We start from the raw sequence: 22,389 nt of genomic DNA on the forward strand, positions 1-22,389 counted from the left end.
CCTAACTAAAACTTGGGCCGAGGGTGCTCTGGGAGGGGGGCGGGCCGGGGGTGCTCTGGGGGGAGCCCAGGATCCCCACTGGTGCTGTGCGGGGGGAGGTGGGAGAAGTCCCGCTGGTGCTGGGGGGACAGGTGGGCAGTGGCCTGCAGCACACGGCTCAGGACCCTGCTGGTGCTGGCGAGAGTGGGTGATGGCGCGCAGTTCGGGATCTCTGCTGGTGCTGGGGAGAGGGTGGGTGGTGGCGCGTGGCCTGGGACCCCTGCTGGTGCTGGGGGGAGGGAAGGGTTGGTAGGGCTCGTAGACTCTCTACCTGGCTCTGCGTAGTTCCCTGGAAGCGGCTGGCATGTCCCTCCAGCTCCTAGAAGGAGGGAAGGTCAGGGAGGCTCCGCGCGCTGCCCCTGCCATGAACACTGGCTCTGCAACTCCCATTGACTGGGAACCGCAGCCAATGGGAGCTTCAGGGGCAGTGCTTGCAGGCAGGGGCAGCGTGCAGAACCCCCTGGCCCCTCTGCCTAGGAGCTGCAGGCACATGCCAGCCACTTCCGGGGAGCCCGCCCCCTGAGGTAAGTGCCGCCCTGCATGCCAACCTGCTACCCCGGAGCCAGCTGCTGCAAATGTCACAGAAAGTCATGGAATCAGTGACCTCCATAACTGACACGCAGCCTTACTCCTGATGAGCTCCTAATTGACATCTTCTGTTATTTCAACAACAGCACCAAATGTCCTCTGGAGTTAATCATGTGTCAAGCTGTGCAGTGTGTAAGTCTGTAAGATATTGAAGCACGTAGGCATGCACTGTCTGTTGCTTGGCCTATATGTGACCCAGCTCATCCAGCAGTAGAACCACTGACCATCCTTCTTCTGGACTGAAGCAGCAACATGAGTTCATTCATGCAGCACCAAGCCCAAATCTGCAGCTATCAGTCTGCACAGTCCTCCTTTGCAGCAACATAAAAGGACCACAGATGCTGATCAGATTCATGCTAAGGTGACAAGTCAGGAAGACTAGGCCATAAGTGACAACCTAATGCACATCAGGATGGGCCACGCAGAGAACAAATCAGCAACAACCAAAACTGAGCCAGGTGTAGCAGCAGCCACCAGCCAGTTATCAATAGCAAAACTGGAAATCACAGCAGCAGCACTACTGTAGTTACATCACAATTTCTGTTTAAAGGTCAACCTGTCTAAGGCCTTTAAAATTGACATGCATATTTGGATTTCTTTGAAATTTGGTGTTTATCAGGAGAGTGCCTGGATAGGGTTAGGTACCCAATTTTTGGGGTCATTTCAGCTAGCGGTTCTAGAGAGAGAAGCCCCCTCTCCCCAGAACTAGCCATTTTTCAAAAAGTTTCTAGGTGGGCTTTTTTGTGCGGTGCTAGAGATCAAACTGCTGATGTGATATGGGTCAAAAGATGTCTTAATCTGTCAAGTTTTACCCAAGGTAGTGCATGGCACCACTAAATCTTTGGGGTGCCCAAATTGAATGGTGTTTAAGAAAATGTACATTTTTTTATAGTGGGCATATTCCAATACAGAAAAATGGCAAGAGTTTCTTTTTCCCACCATTTTATATGCTTTAACGCTCAACTCCTTTAAGTGTTCTAAAATCTGAACAGTTACTTGAATTGCATTGAAATTCGATTTGCCTCAGGCGGCGTTAGTGGTCCAACCACAGGGTCATTTGACTAAAAGGTTCCCAAGTTACAGCCCCCCACCCCAAAAACCCAGTTTCCTTCTGCTGCCTTGTACTGTTAAACTGAGCCCTGCTCTACACTACAGTTAGTCGACACAAGGCAGCTTATGTTGACCTGACTCTGTAAGTGTCTACACTAATATTTAGCGCCTGCCAATGTAACTCACTCACTACGCCAACTTAGTAATTACCTCCACGAGAGATGCAGAGTCAGTGTCAATGTAGTTTGGTAGGCATAGTGTCAGTGTAGATGCTGAGTTGCTTACATTGACTGTTGCTGGCTTTCAAAAGCTATCCCACAATGCCCCATACTGACATGCTTCAATATGCTTGAGTGAAGTACTCCTGGTGAGAATGCATGCCACTGACGTGAGCAAAGCATAGACACGCACAAGTGATGTAATTACTGCATGGCTGTGTGCCAGCATAAGTTAGGTCGACTTAATTTTGTAGTGTCGGTGTGCCCTGAGCGATACTAATGACTAGATGAACCGCAGACCTCATCAAGATTGATGGCTTTGAACATCCTTCATTTAACATAACTATGGATAGGTAGACAAAAGGATTTTGACTGAGTGGCAGGAGGCTGCTATAATTTGTGCCTCCTGGGTGGCAATTTTATTTTGGGGGAATGTAATCAAAGTCTTGGGGGGGTGGGAAGGTGGGGACGACGACTGGAATTAAATGTGTGAATGTTTCCTGGGAGGAGATGGACATTAGGAGGTGGAGGAGTGGTGGAATAAGGGGAGGGGGGCTTGGGGTGCAGCATGGGGAGGGGAATAAATGGGGATGGTTGCTAAGGGAGGGGAGAGGCCTTAGGGAAAATGGAGGAGGACTACCTTTTTTCCCCCTTGTCTATCTTTTAATAGTGTTAGATGGAATCTTGAGAGTGAGAGTGAATGGGTTGCAAGAGGAGGTGAAGAGCTTGTACACTGCAGCACTTCTGGGGTTGGAAAAGTAAAAATATGTGTGTTAATGGGGAGAACTGGGGCATTGCTGAAAGAGGGAAAAGTTAAGGTTGTGTGTAAACAAAAACCAAAAAAACTTGAACCTTGGGTATGGGGGCATAAAGATGAGGTAAACCAGTGTATGCAAAATTAGAACTGAACTGAAATCGCTTTGGAACTCAACATTGGTTTAAATTTCCCTCCCCTCAATTTTTCCTGTGTCTCCACACTTACTGGTTTCTGCCAGAAACATAGAGGGTCTGTCATGAGATTCCAGAACAATTTTTAGACCAAGAAGCCTTTGGATAAGCATCCAGAAGTTTTAAAGTACTTCTGTGAATTGAAACTTTTGAGCTCCACCTATCATTAGGAAGAAGTTTCCCAAATCACTTGGAAGTGGGAAGAGAAAAGGGGAGAGAGAAGGTGAGGGTTTTTCTGGTGTTGGTTTTTCTGGTTTTTTGGGGAGCTAGCTGACCAGTCTTATGCTCTGATCATTGTTACTGGCAAATCTTTCTGTTTGGAAGGTTACCACTTGTAATTAAATGTTTATTCCCATGTCACCTCTTAGAGTGAGAGAAGAGCAAGTCTGGGTCATTCTTGCACCCTAGAATGAATAAAGACTCTTATCACTCCATAAAAGAATTCAGATTACAAAGTGTAAAGATTTGAGATATCAGTATTTTACATATAGAAGTTTAAAAAAAAAATCTGTTGAGCAATCTTATCAAAATAAAAGACTGATGCATACAGAAAAGCAGTTCTCTGATGAAACTATAAGAGCTACAAAATGTGTGTGTGGGTGTTTGTAGATGGTTGTTTTAAAATGGGCTCTCTGCACCCTGTAGAATGAGCTGAACAACTCGTATTACTAGAGAATAATCCATTCTTGAAGTTCAAGTGACACACCCAAGAATTTACATTCTTAATCTTTACACTGTTAACAGATTATTTTTTTTGAGAACTTCGTATTTTATTTTGAGCTGAACATTTAGTTTTCTTTCATATCTGTAGCGTACTGTTTAAAATGTGTCTTACCCTCCTTTTCTGGCATTTTATTTTCCATCAGTACTTACATTCTGAAATAAAATTTTTGTTTTGCTGAAGGAATGTCCCAATGTGTGTCTCAGTATAGAATACCTTGAGAGCTCTCTTGTCCCAAATCTGGAAAACCAAGTGATGATCCTTGCCTTTAGCATATTCTACCATAAGGATTTTCAAGACAGATATTTTCCCCCTGAAACTGGCAATGCTCAACACCATCAAAACCTTTGCCATTGCTCTCACCAGACACAAAACGTACGAAGTGTTCATTCAGTAAACATCCTTATTTGCATCTTGGTCACCTTGATGAACATAACTTCTATTTAAACAGATTTTTCTAGTTTGATTTACACTGAGAAGAAATTCCTATTTTCAGTTCATCATTGCACTAAGCAGAGGAGACTGAGCTGGACTCCAGCATTTTTTAATAATATTTTTGGGTTTTCCTCCCCACAGGACAATGCCAGACAGAAATATGTTGACCTTGTGTCAGGTTTGGTCTCTTCTGAGTCTTCTAGCCAGGTGAAAGATACCACTCCGGACAGCAAACATGGATATGAAACCCTACAGGTTACCACCACAGACAACATCACTAAGATAATGCTAAACCGCCCTGAGAAGAAAAATGCTATCACCACACAGGTAAAGACATTGACATTAGGGGTTAAATATGATCTTACATCAGGTTAAAAACCTGGTTTCGCTGACATATGGTGGTGAAGTTTTATAACAACTTTTTGGAGTGTCTTTCAAATATTGTGGGCCCAATCCTATGAGATGCGGACTTCCTTTACTCCCATTGAAGCCAATGGGAATCGAAACCTTCAGCACTGAGCAGATGAGTCCCACGGGTTTGGTATAGTGATGCATGTGGACACATGGTGAACAACTACGTTTTTGTGAAGTAACTTGGAAGAATATACTGTGCTAATGCCCAATCATAGCCTCAAGCAACAGCTGCTCTTCCTCTTGGTATTTGTCTTTTCAGCATAATGCCTTAGTGGTGTGTTTTCAAAAGCAGAAAGCTGCCTTTTATTTTCCCTCCAGTTCTGGTGTGTCCTCCATTTCCCTGCTATTTCAAACAATTTATGTAATTCTTCTGCTTCTATTCAGTTTTTCCATTTCAATCTTTTCTTTAGCTTTGAGTTGATGTACAGAAACTAACCACCTTGATAGCGATGTACAGCTTTTTAAAGTTCTGATTTTTTCAAAAGCTCTTAGTGTTCACCTAAATCCTACCCTAACTTGAGACTGTAAACTGCAGAAAGGCTCTACTGTGGTTCATTTAAAAGACTGTGAAATGCTTTCAAATCTACTAATGAAAAACACTATAAAAGAATTAGGTATCATTATTATTAATTTAAACATATGTACAAGACCTCTCCATAGCCCTGTCTAAACCAAGGAATATGTAAAATTCCCTAAACTGTTTTTTTTGCAAAGTTGTATGTGTGTCTAGATAGCTGATCTGCTTCTGCAACTAATTCCAGCAGCATAGAATGTTCAGGGGAATCCTGATGTAGGAGCTGCAAAGCTGGCAGCCAGATTAGGGACTGGAATCTGATCCTTTATGTTTTATATTTTTAGCTCTTTTTAAATTCACATATGTATAATGTCATTTGTCAGGTTTTAAAATAAGTTTTATCCAATTCATGTGCACTTTTTAAGGGGCCTCATTCTGGTCTTCAAACTTGCATCTGAAATGTTACGCACGCTCCTCTGTGGATATAAATATCAGACTGCAATATTTAACTAGTGCAGGCATACATGACCTGTGGGCATACATTGCAGGCACAATTTTAGAGGCAGTCCTTGGAAAATTTGGCCCTTCCAAGTTCTTGATTTTCAGTATGGGTTTTCTTTTGTGACATCACAGCTTTTTTCTTATGTGCTTTTTTCATCCTTCTTTTACATAGATGTACAGAGAAATTATTCAAGCACTTGAAGAAGCTGCCAAGGATGACTCAGTCATAACTGTAATAACAGGTATCATGTTTCACGGGCTTCTCAACCAAATTTATTTCTCTTTTTTTGAAGAGATGAATTTTACCTTATGCCTAAATATAATGTTGACAGATCAGTGGTGCGCTGCCCCCAGCAGCAGCACAGAAGTACGGGTGGCAATGGGGTGCTAGGAAGTCTGCTGTAAAAAGTGATATTTGTATATTTTAGTAAAAGAGCAAAAGGCTGAAGGTTCTTCACGCCTCTCCTGAGAACCTTTTGCGCCCCCCGGTTTGCGCACCACTGATTTAGGTAACCGTTAGCAGACTAAGGCAGAACTGTGTGTAAACAAGGAAACTAAAATAAGAACACTTCCTTCCTCTTTTTTTCCTAGGGCTGTTGATTTAATGGCCGTTAACGCATGCGATTAACTCAAAAAAATTAATCGTGATTTAAAAAATTAATCGCAATTAATCACAGTTGTAATCACACTGTTAAACAATAGAATACCAATTGAAATTTATTAAATATTTGTGGATGTTTTTCTGCATTTTCAAAAATATTGATTTCAATTACAACACAGTATACAAAGTAGACAGTGCTCACTTTATATTGTTATTTTAGTACAAATATTTGCCCTGTAAAAATGGCAAACAAAAGAAATAGTATTTTTCAATTCACTTCGTACAAGTACTGTAGTGCAATCTCTTTATAGTGAAAGTGCAACTTACAAATGTATAGTTTTTGTTATATAATTGCACTCAAAAACAAAACAGCGTAAAACTTTAGCGCCTACAAGTCCACTCAGTCCTACTTCTTGTTCAGCCAGTTGCTATGGAAGATAATGCTGCCCGTTCCTATTTACAATGTCTCCTGAAAATGAGAACAGGCATTTGCATGGCACTTTTGTAGCTGGCATTGCAAGGTATTTACGTGCCAGATTTGTAAACATTCATATGCCCCCTTCATGCTTTGGCCACCATTCCAGAGGACATGCTTCCATGCTCATGACGCTCGTTTAAAAAAAAAAATGCATTAATTAAATTTGTAGCTCAACTCCTTGGGGGAGAATTGCATGTCTCCGATGCTGTTTTACCCACATTCGGCCATATATTTCATGTTATAGCAGTCTTGGATGATTACCCAGCACATGTTCGTTTTAAGAACACTTTCACTGCAGATTTCACAAAACACAAAGAAGCTACCAGTGTGAGCTGTCTAAGGATAGGTACATCACTCAACCCAAGGTTTAAGAATCTGAAATGCCTTCCAATATCTGAGAGGGACGAGGTATAGAGCATACTTTCAGAAGTCCTAAAAGAGCAACACTCCTATGTGGAAACTACAGAAACCGAACCACCAAAAAAGAAAATCTACCTTCTGTTGTTGGCATCTGACTCAGATGATGAAAACGAACATGCATCAGTCCACACTGCTTTGGATGGTTATTGAGCAAAACCCGTTATCAGCATGGATGTATGTCCTCTGGAATGGTGGTTGAAGCATGAAGGGACATATGAAGCTTCAGTGCATCTGGCACGTAAATATCTTGCGACGCCAGCTACAACAGTGCCATGCGAACGCCCGTTCTCACTTTCAGGTGGTATTGTAAGCAAGAAGCAGGCAGCATTATCTCCTGCAAATTTATTTGTCTGAGCGATTAGCTGAATAAGAAGTAAGACTGAGTGGACTTGTAGACTCAAAGTTTTACATTGTTTTATTTTTGAATGCCGTTATTTTTTGTACATAATTCTACATTTGTAAGTAACTTTCATGATAAAGAGATTGCACTACAGTACTTGTATTATGTGAATTGAAAAATACTATTACTTTTGTTTTTTACAGTGCAAATATAAAGTGAGCACTGTATACTTTGTATTTTGTGTTGTAACTGAAATCAATATATTTGAAAATGTAGAAAATATCCAAAACTATTTCAATAAATGGTATTCTGTTATTAACAGTGTGATTAATCGCACAGTTAATTTTTTCCCGAAGTGTCACAGCAGAATCTTTTCAAAATAATGTTATAAGTTCTTTAGCAGATTTGCACTTCCTTCTGCCTCTAAATATCCTTCTGAGATGCTAAGTTGTGAAAGTTACTGGAAAATATAAATTTTGAGATATTTGTACAACTTACATACCTCATCTCCAGCATGGGGGTGTTGCTCTTGCGTTTTTGTTTTGTTGTTTTTTTTAAATTCTCCGCTGTAGTCACAGTTTGGTTATATATAATATGTATCAACATAGTAGAAATAACTGTTCTTGATAAGCTAATAGAAAAACTACACTTGCATGTTTTCTTGTGACCAGTCAAAAAATCTTAACTTCTCTTATATGGTCTGTGAGCCCTGAATGCATGTCATGTCCATCATTAAAAACACACATTCAAGATTTGGGTTTTGTACCAATACTAGTAACTTTGCTCAACTACCCTTAAAGCAGTAAGAAAGGTAGTTTTGTTGGCATTTGTAGGCCACCCATCACTATGGTATCTGGGGGGTGGTCTCAGAGAACCATAAAAACTGGCAAGGGCCCAATCCTGCAAATACTTATGCATATACCTTTATGCCGCTGATTATTAAAAAGGACTAATTGGGCACAGAGTTCTGAATGTGTTTAAGTGTTTACAGGATTGGAGCCTTCAGCCATCATGATAGAATATAATATATGTTCGAGAAACAGGAAAGAATCATCCAGTCAATGTTCTAATTTTTAACCACACCCTTTCTGTTTGAAAATTGTGGTCCCAGTAACCTTGTATTGTAAAATGCTAGTCTTTGTAGTCTTCACTGTAGATTACTATCTTTTTTTTTTTTAAAGGGACACAACATGAAATTTAGGGGTTTAGTTAAGATTCCCCTGTCAGTTTTGAGGGGAGAGGAAAAATCTATAATTGTATTTTCCTATTTGTTTTTAAATGTGTTTTCTCTCCTTTGTTGCTGTGTGAAAGACCCATACAGACAGGGGAAACTGACTATTCACAAAGCGTGATCAGATGCAAAAAGTAAACTGAATTTTTTTACCCCTAACTTTCATTTTCACTGCTTTTAGGTATTGTAACAAAAAATATCAGAACTAATATTGTTAGGTTGAAGATATCCTTTAACAAGGAATTGTTTATGCTTTGAAGCAACTTCTTAATTACTTACCCTAAATATCTAAAGTTAAGCTTTCTCTTCTAAACATGAGAAGAAAGCTTGAGTTTCTTTATTTTGCCTATTCAGAAGTTTTTGTCTTTATATTGTCTGCAGGAAATGGGGATTATTACTGTAGTGGAAATGACCTGAATAACTTTACCAATATCCCACCCGGTGGAATAGAGAAGATGGCAAAAGATGCTGCAATATTACTCGAGTAGGATTTTTTTTATATTGTATGTGCATACACTACTGTAAAGGGTAGGATATTATTTACTTGACTTAACTCAGGGTTACAGGCTCCAGCCAAGAGTAGGGCTCTGTAGTACATACACATAGTAAGAGAGATCTGTCTCAGAGAGTTTACAGTGTACATAGACAAGAGTGGGAGAAAGGAAGTATTAACCACATTTTACAGATGAGGAAATGAGGCAGGTCTACATTAGAAACCTTTGCCAGTATAGTAATGTCAGTGAGGGATGACTCTGGGATTTTTTATTTTTTTTTAAATGACAATGCTGTACTGGCAAAAGCTCTAGTATAGATGCAGTTTTACAGTATAGCATATTTTGTTGAGGAAACCAGTAGAAGCTATACCAGCAAGAGCACTCTTGCTGGTATACGCTACATCTCCGTGAGGAGGCTTTGCTCATGTAGCTATACTAGCAAACTTTTTCTAGTGTAGACTAGGCCTCAAACTGAACACATCTCTTGAGTCCCAATCTCATGCCTTCACTAGAAGACCATACTTTCTCCCTATATGCTGAACAATGAAAAATTATAGTTTACAGTCTTACGGTAGATTGGGAGATAATACAGTGCCGTAAGATGCAGGACAAATATAGGGAAGGTATGTGGGATGAGACTGTGGCTGGCATATATATTTGAACAGGCAGAAACTGATCTTTTTGCTTTAAAAAAAAAAAAAGATTAGGAGATCTTTTACCTTCACCATTGCTTCTTTGTGCTTATAAATTTGAGAAGGAAACTTTGGGAAATACTCTTACTTTGGATTCCTGACTAAAGCATCAGATGCTACAGTAATGCACACAAGAAAACCCTAAGTTAGGTAGATAAGTACCTGCTGCTTTCTATCCAATATTTAAAGATAAACTGCAAGTGAAGGGCTGCAGGACTGTCTTCACTTAGGCAAGTGACGTGTGGACCTCAATTTCCCCCCCAGGAGATGACAACAAGACTCAGATCTATTTTGAAAACTTTTTACCTCAGTATGTGATAAATGGCCCCATTAATCATGCTAAGTAGGGGATTCAGCACTATACCTAAAATTTCACCTGTTTGGTTTTTAATTTCAAGTTCTGTTGAGCCTTATCCCTTTTACTCTTGTGGTGCCCTTGTATTCATTATGCTGCTGACATCCCAAAATGAACATGTGTTGTACCCTTCAGGATATAAAATAATTGTGTAGAATACAATAGAACACCCTTGTGTGACCCTGTATCGACAAGCGGTACTGAGGCTCCATGGTAGTTATGACATCGTTAGCCTGGAGCATGCTGGGGCATCATGGCAGAATAGAAACTAAACAGCATTACACAAGCATAGACTATGTAACTAGTCTCAAGTTTTGCAAAAGACTGGTCTTCCCCGTCAAAAGTTAATGTGTCATCCTGACAAATTCTGCTCCTGCCCCTCTCCAGGAACTTTGTCAACCATTTTATTGATTTCCCTAAGCCATTGATTGCAGTGGTGAATGGTCCAGCTGTTGGAATCTCTGTAACTCTTCTTGGGCTCTTTGACATTGTGTATGCTACTGACAGAGTAAGTAAACTGCATGGCTGATATCAATCCAATATTTGTAAATCCCTGTCTACAAATTTGTGGGAATGAAATTTCCCAAGGTAAGCTGCACCTGTGTAAGCACTGCTTTGCATCAGTGCAGCCCATTTACAGTAGGGGTTTGCACTAGTGTAACTAAACTGATGTTCTTACACCCATGATATTTCTCTCATGTAGATATGGCCTGTAATTTGAACACAGCCACCAAGAGTAATGAGACTTGATATGACTTCTAGTGAAGAAAAGTCACTACATGTTGGCACAGTAAAGGGTAGATGATGTGAAATTATGCTTTTAATGAGTTTGTTAACAATTAGGCCATTTTTACCAACTATAACCAATTCCATTAGCGAATCGGAATACAATAAACTAATTTTACCCAATGTATAATTAAAAACCTCATGACAGCTTTTCTTTAGTCACATCAGAGATGGCTGAGATTACCAAATTTACTGTACAAAGAGCCATGCTAAAGCTTGACCTAAAATCCAAATACATATGCAATATAGATTGCTACTGTACAAAATAGGACACATCTGTCATTCATTTGTTGTAAATTATTCTTTACTGCTTCTACACAATTAATTTGCTCTCTGGTCTTGAGGTCTTGAGCACGGTGGTGCTAGAAGCTGTGTGCAGCTTGGTGTGAGTAGAAGATAAATTTTAAACTGAGTGTGATACCCCATACCAATAAAATGAGAGAGATGTTCACTCAAATTTACATGGCTGGCATATTTATTGCCATTATCTAATGGTACAGAAGGTCCATACTCAGATAGAAAAGTTTTGGAAGAGAAATGAATCCACATCATATTTGAGACAAACCTAGGATATAAAAACTCTAGGGTTGGGTTTTTTTTAAGACAACCTATTACCTCCTGAGCTAAAAAAGTAATCCTTAATGGGTACCCATCTCAGATTGTTGCTTCAGCATTTATATCAATCAAACTTTTTTCTGCCAATCTGTTGGATAGTAGTTCATCATTCTAAGACTCGATATAGTACATGCACAAATTAGTATACAGTACGTTTCATTTAAAAAAAATGACCTTATTTAATTGTCTCACTGTATAACTGTTTGTAATAGAGTAGAGGTGCCCAGCCTTTATTAGGGTGTGGGCAGTATTGGAAACTTGGCAGGAACTTGAGATTCATACTCAATTTGCATGCACATTTATGTTTTTAAAATAGAAGATACTCAGTGAAATCCAGCAGTTCAATTTTTTTTTTTACCATTAATGAGTTTTAACTTGGAGCTAGTTTAGGGTTCCATGTGACATCACATTGTTCACCTTTGCCATAACTTCTTTATGAAAATGTTCAAGGTTTCAGCTCTGAAGCAAGTGTGTAACAGAATTTAAGTGGGGAGAAAAAAGTCTTACAATATTTTAAAAAAAAAAAAAAAGCGTGCTATGATCCTTTACAGACAATTTATCTGCATTGCTGTAAATTAAAAACTGACCTGTTCAGAAGTGATATTTTTGCATGTATTTATGCGACTTACCTATTTAACTTCTGGGGGAAATGTATGTAAATATTCCATATGAAAAAGTGCTGCACATATGTACTAGTTAGGTTCCCCTCCCCCCCCAAAAGGGTTTCAGTAGTCAAATTTAGGGTCCAGTCCTGCAAGCACTCTGTGAATGGAATTCACTGCCAGAATCGGGCCCTTTGTAACTCTTGGATCCTGCCTTGGGTCTCCTCTCGATGAACTTGTTGATACCATTATTTATTCCTTTTTAGGCTGTGTCCCCACTGTGATTGAAACTCTGCTAGATGCTATTGTGTTTAAGTATGGTTGTTGCCGTTTAGCTACCCTGAGAGTGGTTTTGGCCAACAGTGCTATAAACCCCTCTAAATAGGCAATTTAATCATGTTGGGGGATTGATAAACCCGGTCAGGGGATTGTGTTCTATAACGCAGTTGGGTCTTATATGTGTAGAGAGAACCAAGCTGTATATTAACAATGTGTAATGGGGTTCACTACTCACCACTATCACTCCTCTTTGAGGCTTATCTGGGGATTAGTTCACCACTGATTGGACATCCTTTCCTTCAGTCACTCAGTCCGTTGTCTCAATCTCACCCTGCAGGACTCTGGGTAGTTGTCTTCTTTGTAACTCAGTCGTCTGGTCTGGTCACTTTAGTTCTCCCCTTCCAGAGGTCGGTCGGTCGGTCTGTCTCTGAATAAGCTGTGTCTCTGCTGTTCCAGGCAATCCCCTGTTCTATGTCCAAGACTGTGCCACTTTCCCAGTGGCTGATGGGGAACCTGGGCCTGCCCTCTACTTCAGGCAGGGGTGCTGAGAGCCATTGCACCAAACTGTAAACCCTGTATGTAATGGAAACCATTTCAAGCCAGTGGGTGTGGTAGGACCCCTAGTTCCAGCACCTATGACTCCAGGTGCCAGCCCAGGGACCCTATGCTCTGCAACTATGATTTACTTACTCCCAGCCCCGGTTACTACTTCCCTAGGCTCTGTTCTACTCCCTCCTTCGATCCTCTGGCACCTCTGGGTTTACCCCCCATCTAAGCTTCCTCTGTTCCCTATGACTACTTCCCCCTTTTGCTTCTTGCTGGACCCTGTAATGTGACAAACTGCCTCCTGTCAGAAAGTGATTACATACTATTTCCCCTTGTCCCCCCTTCTGTTCTCAGCTTCTTAGCTTTATAAGAGCCCCCACCTGTTCCTGCCCAGATGAGCTTCATTCTTAATTAAGCTTTATTGATCCATAGCTCCCCCCTTGGTGCAGCCTACGTGGTAAGTTGGTCCATCTAACCTACCTTAACCCCTTCAGGATTGGTGTGGGTGAACACCCTATCACACCATGTTGCTAAATTGTGTTTTAAAGCCTGTGAAGGTAATGGGTCAAATTAATCTCTGGTGCAACTTCATTGTAGTCAACTAGACTCTAGTATTTTTCTTCTATTTAAAATGACAAATTTAATGTTTGATTCCTCACTTTAAAGCTGGATTTACTCTTTAATAGGCCACATTTCACACCCCATTTAGTGAACTTGGCCAGAGTCCAGAAGGATGTTCTTCTTACATGTTTCCAAAGATAATGGGCTTATCCAAGGTAAGAGAACACAAGTCTGTACTTTAACTTAGTACTTTCTACGTACGTTTATTGAACTCCAGTTTTCCTCAGTAGTGCCATCCAGCTACATGAGTGAGAAGGGTGACTGTGGGAGAGTCATTTAAATGGAGCCCTCTCCCATTGTGCTTTGCACTCTGTTTAATTAAACTTTTTTTTTAAACATGAGGAAGGTAGTCAAATAGTATCACCAAGGGCACTGAAATAAAGAGAAAACTGAATATCAAAACTAAAAAAAAAAAAAAAAATCCACTGCCAGAGGTATGTAACCCTTCTCTCTCTCTCCCCTTTCCCCCAAACCGTGTATGTCAGATTTCCCTGAGGGCTTGCATCTTTCCTCCAGCAATGGCAGAGGCAGTTGTAAAGTTGTCAGGAAGGATATTGCACTAAAAAGCACCTTTCAGCTAAGCACCTCTGACAGGCAGGGAGCAGTAGTTGTAGGTACTCCTGCTGAACCTTTGGGAAAACTATATATTCAGTCTTTCCTCAGTTTTGTTAGGAAGCTTTTTCACAAATTCCAGGACCTTTCTCTACTACCTGTTAATGGCTGAGTTATTTGTTAGTCTCCTATCCACAAACTCATGCATTCGCTCTTCTGAGCCTGCAGTAGGAATAAAAAAAAATCCAATAAAAAGGCTTAAATGCACCCAATCAAAATAGAGCAGATCTTATCTTCCTATTACAGTTGCGTAATTCCCATTAGCTGTTGTTTAGGTATGCCACTATGATAGTTCTGGCAGTTTTAAATAGCTATATCAGGTTGCCTTTATGTTAACAAAACTTCTCGATATAAACTGTGACAGTTTTGTATAGTACATAGGGAAATAAGTGCTTTCTAGTCACTAGGAAGACAAGGATGATCTTTTCAGCAATTTACAGAATGCCAGTCCCTGTTCTGGAGAATTTAGAATAACCGAGTAAGTAACAATTAGCTTTGACGTTAGCAAATCTTGGGTGATCTGAGAGGGGACAGCCCATCCTGTGCCAGATTCTCTGACAGCTGTACCACTGCTACCCCACAGTGCTCTAGGATGCGACCCCTCAGTGAGTACCTGTGGCCAAACCCTTTTCAGAGAACCGAAATTAACAGGCAACATTTAAGTTTCCTTTTCTACTATGAAAAAGAGCACTGTAAACTGGAGGCTTATGTTTCTCTATTTTTCTTTTTAGTTTCTTAATTCTTGTGTTTTATTAGATTGACAGTCTTTTGTTTTCCTTCCCACAGGCAAACGAGATGCTTCTTTTCAACAAGAAGTTGACTGCAAGGGAAGTGTGCGCCCAGGGACTTGTGACTGAGGTTTTTCCTGACAGGGCTTTTCAAAAGGAAGTTTGGATGAGACTTAAAGCTTATGCAAATCTCCCCAAAAACGTTAGTATTTAAAAATTGTGTCTATACGGCCTGTAACAAGAGAGAGGTTCCCGCTCTCCTATGAGCAGACACTATAGCAAGGTACTATACAGAGTCCAGACTTACCCTCTTGGGGTTTGGCTTTATTGGTAATTGAAAAAATAACAAACCTCAACCTAAGTTTTCTTCTCAAGCTTGGTTGTTCCTATGGTTTTCCCTCCAGGAATTAATGTCACAGTTGCCCCTCTCCCAGAGGCTATCCTGGTTGAAGCTGGCAAGAGGCACTTGCTCATCACTTTCCATTCAAGTACCTTTAAGAAATGAGCTGTTAATCAACTTGAAAATTATGTGCATTTGCCTTGGATGCTAACTCCTGCAGGGTTGACAGAGATACTAGTTTCAACAGCTTTTTTAGATGTATTTAATAGATACAAGTTTGCTACAACTGCTATCGTGTGGGATATTCATTTTACATACTTACCTAGGAGTGGTATCTTCAGCACCTTCAAAAGTGGATTACTACAAAACCAACAAACAACCTACGGGGAAAAAAATCCTGAATCTCTGCACATTCATTTCTCTCCCGAAAAGAACCTACATCCACAGTCCATCTCTTTTCTGACTGCTTGGAATGTGTAGAAAAACATAGTGAGCTGGTCTCATAATAGAGACACTCATACCAGCAGTTTATAAAAACTCCATTTATATTTGGAGCTGCAGGTAGTCTAACAAATTCCCAATTGACATTTGTCTGTCCACACACGTTCTGGGCATTGACGGGATGGATGTATTGTTCCTCCTGAAATGGCACCCTACTAAGTAGTCTTAGCAGCAGCCCCTATGTAAAATGCCAATTTAAATTAAAAATCTAACTGGAATACATACTACTTTTCAGAATGCTGAACTGAGGAGATGTGTAGAATAACACAATTTGTACTATGTATGCCTCACTAATTGTGAGCTTTTGTTTTGTTTTTGTTTTCTTCTCCCAGTCCTTGGCTCTGTCAAAGCAGTTAATACGAGGTGTGGAAAAGGAGAAGCTGCATGCAGTTAACTGTCAGGAGTGTGAACTCCTCACGGAAAGGTGGTTATCTGACGAATGCAGGACTGCTATTATGAGCTTCTTTGGGAAGAAATCAAAACTCTAATTTTTATTGTTGGTGAAGATCAAGCTCCTGAAGCTCATCTGTTTATCCTCACTGAAATAAATTTTAATAAATGAATACACTTTTGGGGGGGTAAATTCTAGTTGTGCCTTTTTATTGATGTTGATTATTACTGTATTATTGTATAGAAACAATTTCATAAAAATTTTAGTAACTTGTAAGTTTTATCTTTCTGTGGCCTGACATTTTATATTCAGACATGAATTTGTGATGCCAAACACATTGGATCCTTCGGCCTGGGTTGTTGGCTGGGAAAGCATTCATTGCTTTACATGCTGAAATGATGTCTTTGAATATAACTACAGCTGTTTGTCTTCCAGAAGGAGTCACGGATTCAATAGCACCAAATCTTGATAGTTCTTGGATAACTGAGTGATAGTCATATGATGCTAACATGTTTCTTTTTATCCATCTAATATAGGAAAGGAAATATTGCATAAGTATAAAATAAATATTAATATTTGTTCCTAACTCTTGCAGCTCATTATTGCTTTAGTAAAGTGACATGAAGGGAAAAGGCCCTATTACTTTAAATAATTCCCTGAGGCTTTGTTGATGTTACCTTGTTTCTTGGCCTTCCAAGTGAATACTGCTCTTTAAAAAGTGTTCACCTGGCAGGCAGACATACAGATCTTCTCGTTTTATATTTATTTCCAATGTTAGAAATAACCTCTTGCCCAAGGCTGGAGCACTAAAAAGCTTGAAAGTGCAGAAGATTTTTTAAAATGCTGTAAAGACTCAAATCTGATATTTTCAAAAGAGAATAGAAAAAGTGGTTGCATATCTGCATATTATCAGGGCAGCACATCCTGCATTGCAAGCTGCTGCTCTGGCAGATCTCAGCATGTGACTACGGGCAATGTTTCCATGCCTATTTGTGACCAGTATGGCCACTGTTCAGTCCACACTTTAGATGAAACCATTATATAATCAACCACATGCTTCATTCTGACTGTCCAGGCTAGGACAATCTCCCTAGCCATTTGCTTATCAGTAGCTGCTAGTAATGCTGTGTGAGAATAACTTTGTCAACTGCAGGTCCAGAACAGCTCATTCAGCTTGAATGTGTTCAGGAAAGATATAATTATAAAAATGTCTGATGGCATTTTGAGATGTCTTAATTCCTTCCACTCAAGACTTGTATCTTAAAAGGGCACATTTCAGAGAGGGTGAAATGCGCTTAATTTAGGCCCAAAATGTAGTTGTTCTTTAAAGGGAATTACAAACCCTAACTACAGCAGAAAATGTTTTCATGGATTTAAGAAATGTGGCTGGGATTTTGCCCACTAACTTCTTTTAAGTCAATGGGGCCATATACAACAGCATTGAGCCGTCTCGTGAGATTCAAAGAAACTGCTGTGTAGTTTTAGCACATCAGATGAACAAAGTGCAAAAAGTAAATGGCAATAAGGTGGAAAGTCAATTGTTTTAATAATCAAAGGTTTCAGCAACATAGGTAGATTGAAAAAAAATTCTTGTTGTGTCTGACTCTCTCTAATCCCTTTGCCTGTAAAGCCAGGGGCCTTAATTACCATCTGACAATCTGTGTATGGTGCAAAAGGAAGATAAAACTGCCACAATGGGGCCAAATTTTGCTAGTGTAAAACTGGAGTAACTCCACTGGCTTATTTCTGTTTTACATCAGTATAAGTGAGAGCAAAATTTGCCCCATAACACCTCCTAAAATAGCTTTCCTAGCTATATCGCCACTTATAATCACAGTGTTAAAGATCTCTGTCTACAGTATCCTGACAGGATAAGACTGATGAGTTTTACCTTACAATTACTGCTGACATCGGAGTGTCCTTTAAATTCAATCTGAATTGCCTGTATTTCTCAGCAAGCCTGTTGGAAATATTTCTTTTCCAGAGTGGTACGTGGTCTGGCTCTGGTGAAAGATAAAGCTCACGGCGTAGCCCCTTACTGGTTAAAATATTTTCAAAGCTGAAGCTGTGGAAACCTGTACTCAAGCAAGAGAGAAATGAAAAATATAGACTGAACCTTCAGTTCTCTTGGCCAAGATTTTTTGTCACCAGCAGTGATTTTGGCTGCCTCAATGTTTGGGGGACTAACTTGTGACACCTTAAAGAGAGCCCAGTTTTCAGAAAGCACTGTGCACCAACCCCCTGGAAATCAGGATCTCTTAAAGTGTCACAAATTGGGCACCAAAAATTACTAGTCATTTTTGAAAATCTTGGCCCTCAAACATTATTTTAAATAATCTATTGCAGCACAGAACCTGCTTCTTTATATGGCGTGGCTGTGTTGGCAGAGTCTCTGAAATCTATCCAGGACTGATGCCTGTCATGAAAAGTGCCATCTTGAAATTTTTAATAACCAGAAGTAGTTGGAAACTTTTTTTCTTTTCCTTTTATGCTGAAGATGGCACCTCTAGTAGCTCAGAGCCCCTCAACACCAGACTAATGTATTGGGTCAGTACTGCCAACAGGGAAAGATTGACACTGAGTGAGCAACACCACTTTCAGCAGCATCGAGGTTAGTGTTGACCTGGCTTGACCCTGTTTAGTTTGTATGTACTAAGGAGATCACAGACCTAAGTGGTATGGCCCCAAGCAAATTAAATGAAATCTGAACATAAGTTTGGGATTTTTGGGCTTGTAACAATGATACTTTAAGCAGAAACATTAAACTTCATTTATCCTGTTTGAATTCTGCTTTCTGGACCTGTCCTAATAAGTATTGCCGTTATGAGCAAGTATTTCCCACAGCAACCATCTTTGCATTATTAATAACTAAATCAATTTGGCTTTCTAGAGTAAGAGCTTTCCTTAATATGTCCGACCACGTTCAAATAACAGTCTTTCAGGAATTCATGTAAGGTTTTCCCACTAATTGGTTTCTAAGCATGTCATCAATCTTATCACTAAATTCACATGGTTAGGTGCTTGTTCCCTAATGCAGAGACTAAGGCACAGCTGAAGAGATGAAGGATCAAAGAAGTGGAGCACAAATAAAACTAAGAATGAAGATGAATAACAACATTCCACAGCATGAGGGGTGAGAATAAAGGGACAGACATTTATCTGTTGCATTTAGAAGAATGAGAGTTCATCAGAATGGGAATTTACAGGAATAGTGGAAGTTTGAGTTTGCTTGAGCTCCATGACTGAGGTAACAAAATGACGACTAGGGGGTGAAATACTCTAATTAATTCCTGATTGGTCTTTCTCAGGCAAAGATACCATTAAAGTCAACCACTGTCATCAGATAATTCAATGGGCCAGCACCGTTACCAACTCCTGTGATTTTTATTGTGAGTCCTGCGATATCGGGGTGGTTTTTTTTAAAGCCCTAGTTCCTGAAGTCATGCCATTATATGAGAATCACAACTATCTTTTTTTTTTTTTTAAAGAAGCATGTTCCTAGCCCTCATGGTTGTGGAGAGAAGTTGGAAAATGTGACCCCTAAATCAGAATGCAAATACAAAGACCGCAAAATGTATTATTTTAAAAAATCATATGATTTTTTTGTGTGTGGATGCTGACTCATTATTTTGAATCTTGAGGCTGGCAATACAGCAAAAGGAGGAAATGATTTGAGAATCATTCACTTATTTATATGCAGTAATACAATACTTCTGTTGTAACCACATTATTTAATCACGTCCATAGGATAACAGTTAAAGTTTTAAAGGTTTTTTTTAGTAAGCATATACTTTAATAAAGGGGAAATGTATTTTATATCATCTGTGATGGAAGGAATAGAATACAGAAGAGCTTTGCAGTACTCTGCTAAACAGCTGCTGCATTCTGCTCTAGAGTTGGCTGCATTTTAGTAGTGGGTGAAATGATCCTTCTATATAGACCTGATCCCCTAACTGATCTAAACAGGTTGGGATCTCTCTACTTGTTTAGAGCCCCACTTACTTCATAGAATCATAGACTATCAGGCTTGGAAGAGACCTCAGGAGGTCATCTAGTCCACTCCCCTGCTCAAAGCAGGACCAATCCCCAACTAAATCATCCTAGCCAAGGCTTTGTCAAGCCTGACCTTAATAATCTCTAAGGAAGGAGATTCCAACCTCCCTAGGTAACCCATTCCAGTGCTTCACCACCCACCTAGTGAAAAAGTTTGTCCTAATATCCAACCTAAACCTCCCCCACTGCAACTTGAGACCATTACTCCTTGTTCTGTCATCTGGTACTACTGAGAACAGTCTAGATCCGTCCTCTTTGGAACCCCATTTCAGGTAGTTGAAAGCAGCTATCAAAATCCCCCCTCATTCTTCTCTTCTGCAGACTAAATAATCCCAGTTCCCTCAGCCTCTCCTCATAAATCATAGAATCATAGAATATCAGGGTTGGAAGGGACCCCAGAAGGTCATCTAGTCCAACCCCCTGCTCGAAGCAGGACCAATTCCCAGTTAAATCATCCCAGCCAGGGCTTTGTCAAGCCTGACCTTAAAAACCTCTAAGGAAGGAGATTCTACCACCTCCCTAGGTAACGCATTCCAGTGTTTCACCACCCTCTTAGTGAAAAAGTTTTTCCTAATATCCAATCTATACCTCCCCCACTGCAACTTGAGACCATTACTCCTCGTTCTGTCATCTGCTACCATTGAGAACAGTCTAGAGCCATCCTCTTTGGAACCCCCTTTCAGGTAGTTGAAAGCAGCTATCAAATCCCCCCTCATTCTTCTCTTCTGCAGACTAAACAATCCCAGCTCCCTCAGCCTCTCCTCATAAGTCATGTGTTCCAGACCCCTAATCATTTTTGTTGCCCTTCACTGGACTCTCTCCAATTTATCCACATCCTTCTTGTAGTGTGGATAAATTGGAGGGGATAGATCACGATCACGTCCCTCGATCTGCTCGCTATGCCCCTACTTATACATCCCAAAATGCCATTGGCCTTCTTGGCAACAAGGGCACACTGCTGACTCATATCCAGCTTCTCGTCCACTGTCACCCCTAGGTCCTTTTCCGCAGAACTGCTGCCTAGCCATTCGGTCCCTAGTCTGTAGCTGTGCATTGGGTTCTTCCGTCCTAAGTGCAGGACCCTGCACTTATCCTTATTGAACCTCATCAAATTTCTTTTGGCCCAATCCTCCAATTTGTCTAGGTCCTTCTGTATCCTATCCCTCCCCTCCAGCGTATCTACCACTCCTCCCAGTTTAGTATCATCCGCAAATTTGCTGAGAGTGCAATCCACACCATCCTCCAGATCATTTATGAAGATATTGAACAAAACCGGCCCCAGGACCGACCCTTGGGGCACTCCACTTGATACCGGCTGCCAACTAGATATGGAGCCATTGATCACTACCCATTGAGTCTTGTGCTCCAGCCCCCTAATAATTTTTCAAAGGGCTAGCTGTGTCAGCCTGGATCTGTAAAAGCGGCAAAGAGTCCTGTGGCACCTTACAGACAAACAGACGTATTGGAGCATAAGATTTCGTGGGTGAATACCCACTTCATCAGATACATGTAGTGGAAATTTCCAGAGGCAGGTATAAATATGCAAGCAAGAATCAGGCTAGGTATAACAAGGTTAGTTCAATCAGGGAGGATGACGCCCTCTTCTAGCAGTTGAGGTGTGAACATCAAGATAGGAGAAACTGCTTTTGTAGTTGGCTCGCCATTCACAGTCTCTGTTTAATCCTGAGCTGATGGTGTCAAATTTGCAAATGAACTGAAGCTCAGCAGTTTCTCTTTGAAGTCTGGTCCTGAAGTTTTTTTGCTGCAGGATGGCTACCTTTAAATCTGCTATTGTGTGTCATTTTTGTTGCCCTCCGCAGGATGTTTTCCAATTTTTCCACATCCTTCTTGTAGTGTGGGGCCCAAAAATGGACACAGTACTCCATATGAGGCCTCACCAATGTCAAATAGATCGGAATGATCATGTTCCTCGATCTGCTGGCAATGCTCCTACTTATACAGCCCAAAATGCCATTAGCCTTCTTGGCAACAAGGGCACACTGTTGACTCATATCCAGCTTCTCATCCACTGTAACCCCTAGGTCCTTTTCTGCAGAGCTGCTGCCGAGCCATTCGGTCCCTAGTCTGTAGCGGTGCATTGGATTCTTCCGTCCTAAGTGCAGGACTCTGCACTTGTCCTTGTTGAACTTCATCAGATTTCTTTTGGCCCAATCTTCTAATTTGTCTAGGTCCCTCTGTATCCTATCCCTACCCTCCAGCGTATCTATCACTCCTCTCAGTTTAGTGTCATCTGCAAACTTGCTGAGGGTGCAATC

At 40.6% G+C, this 22,389-nt stretch overlaps 1 protein-coding gene across 4 annotated transcripts in view; it reads left to right on the forward strand.

Annotated features, from left to right (window-relative positions):
- Positions 1-16,646, forward strand: part of ECI2 (enoyl-CoA delta isomerase 2) — a 63,442-nt gene extending 46,796 nt beyond the window's left edge. For all 4 annotated transcript variants that reach the window (XM_073332146.2, XM_073332150.2, XM_073332147.2 and 1 more), the window contains exons 4-10: positions 4,141-4,326; positions 5,601-5,670; positions 8,880-8,982; positions 10,427-10,547; positions 13,554-13,643; positions 14,887-15,030; positions 16,002-16,646. In XM_073332146.2, coding sequence (XP_073188247.2) covers positions 4,141-4,326; positions 5,601-5,670; positions 8,880-8,982; positions 10,427-10,547; positions 13,554-13,643; positions 14,887-15,030; positions 16,002-16,157 — 870 coding nt within the window. In that variant the 3' untranslated portion in view covers positions 16,158-16,646. The remainder of the gene's footprint in view (positions 1-4,140; positions 4,327-5,600; positions 5,671-8,879; positions 8,983-10,426; positions 10,548-13,553; positions 13,644-14,886; positions 15,031-16,001) is intronic.
- The last annotated feature ends 5,743 nt before the right edge of the window (positions 16,647-22,389 follow it).

Source organism: Lepidochelys kempii, chromosome 2 (genome assembly GCF_965140285.1).
Source record: "Lepidochelys kempii isolate rLepKem1 chromosome 2, rLepKem1.hap1, whole genome shotgun sequence".
Classification (NCBI taxonomy): Eukaryota; Metazoa; Chordata; order Testudines; family Cheloniidae; genus Lepidochelys; species Lepidochelys kempii.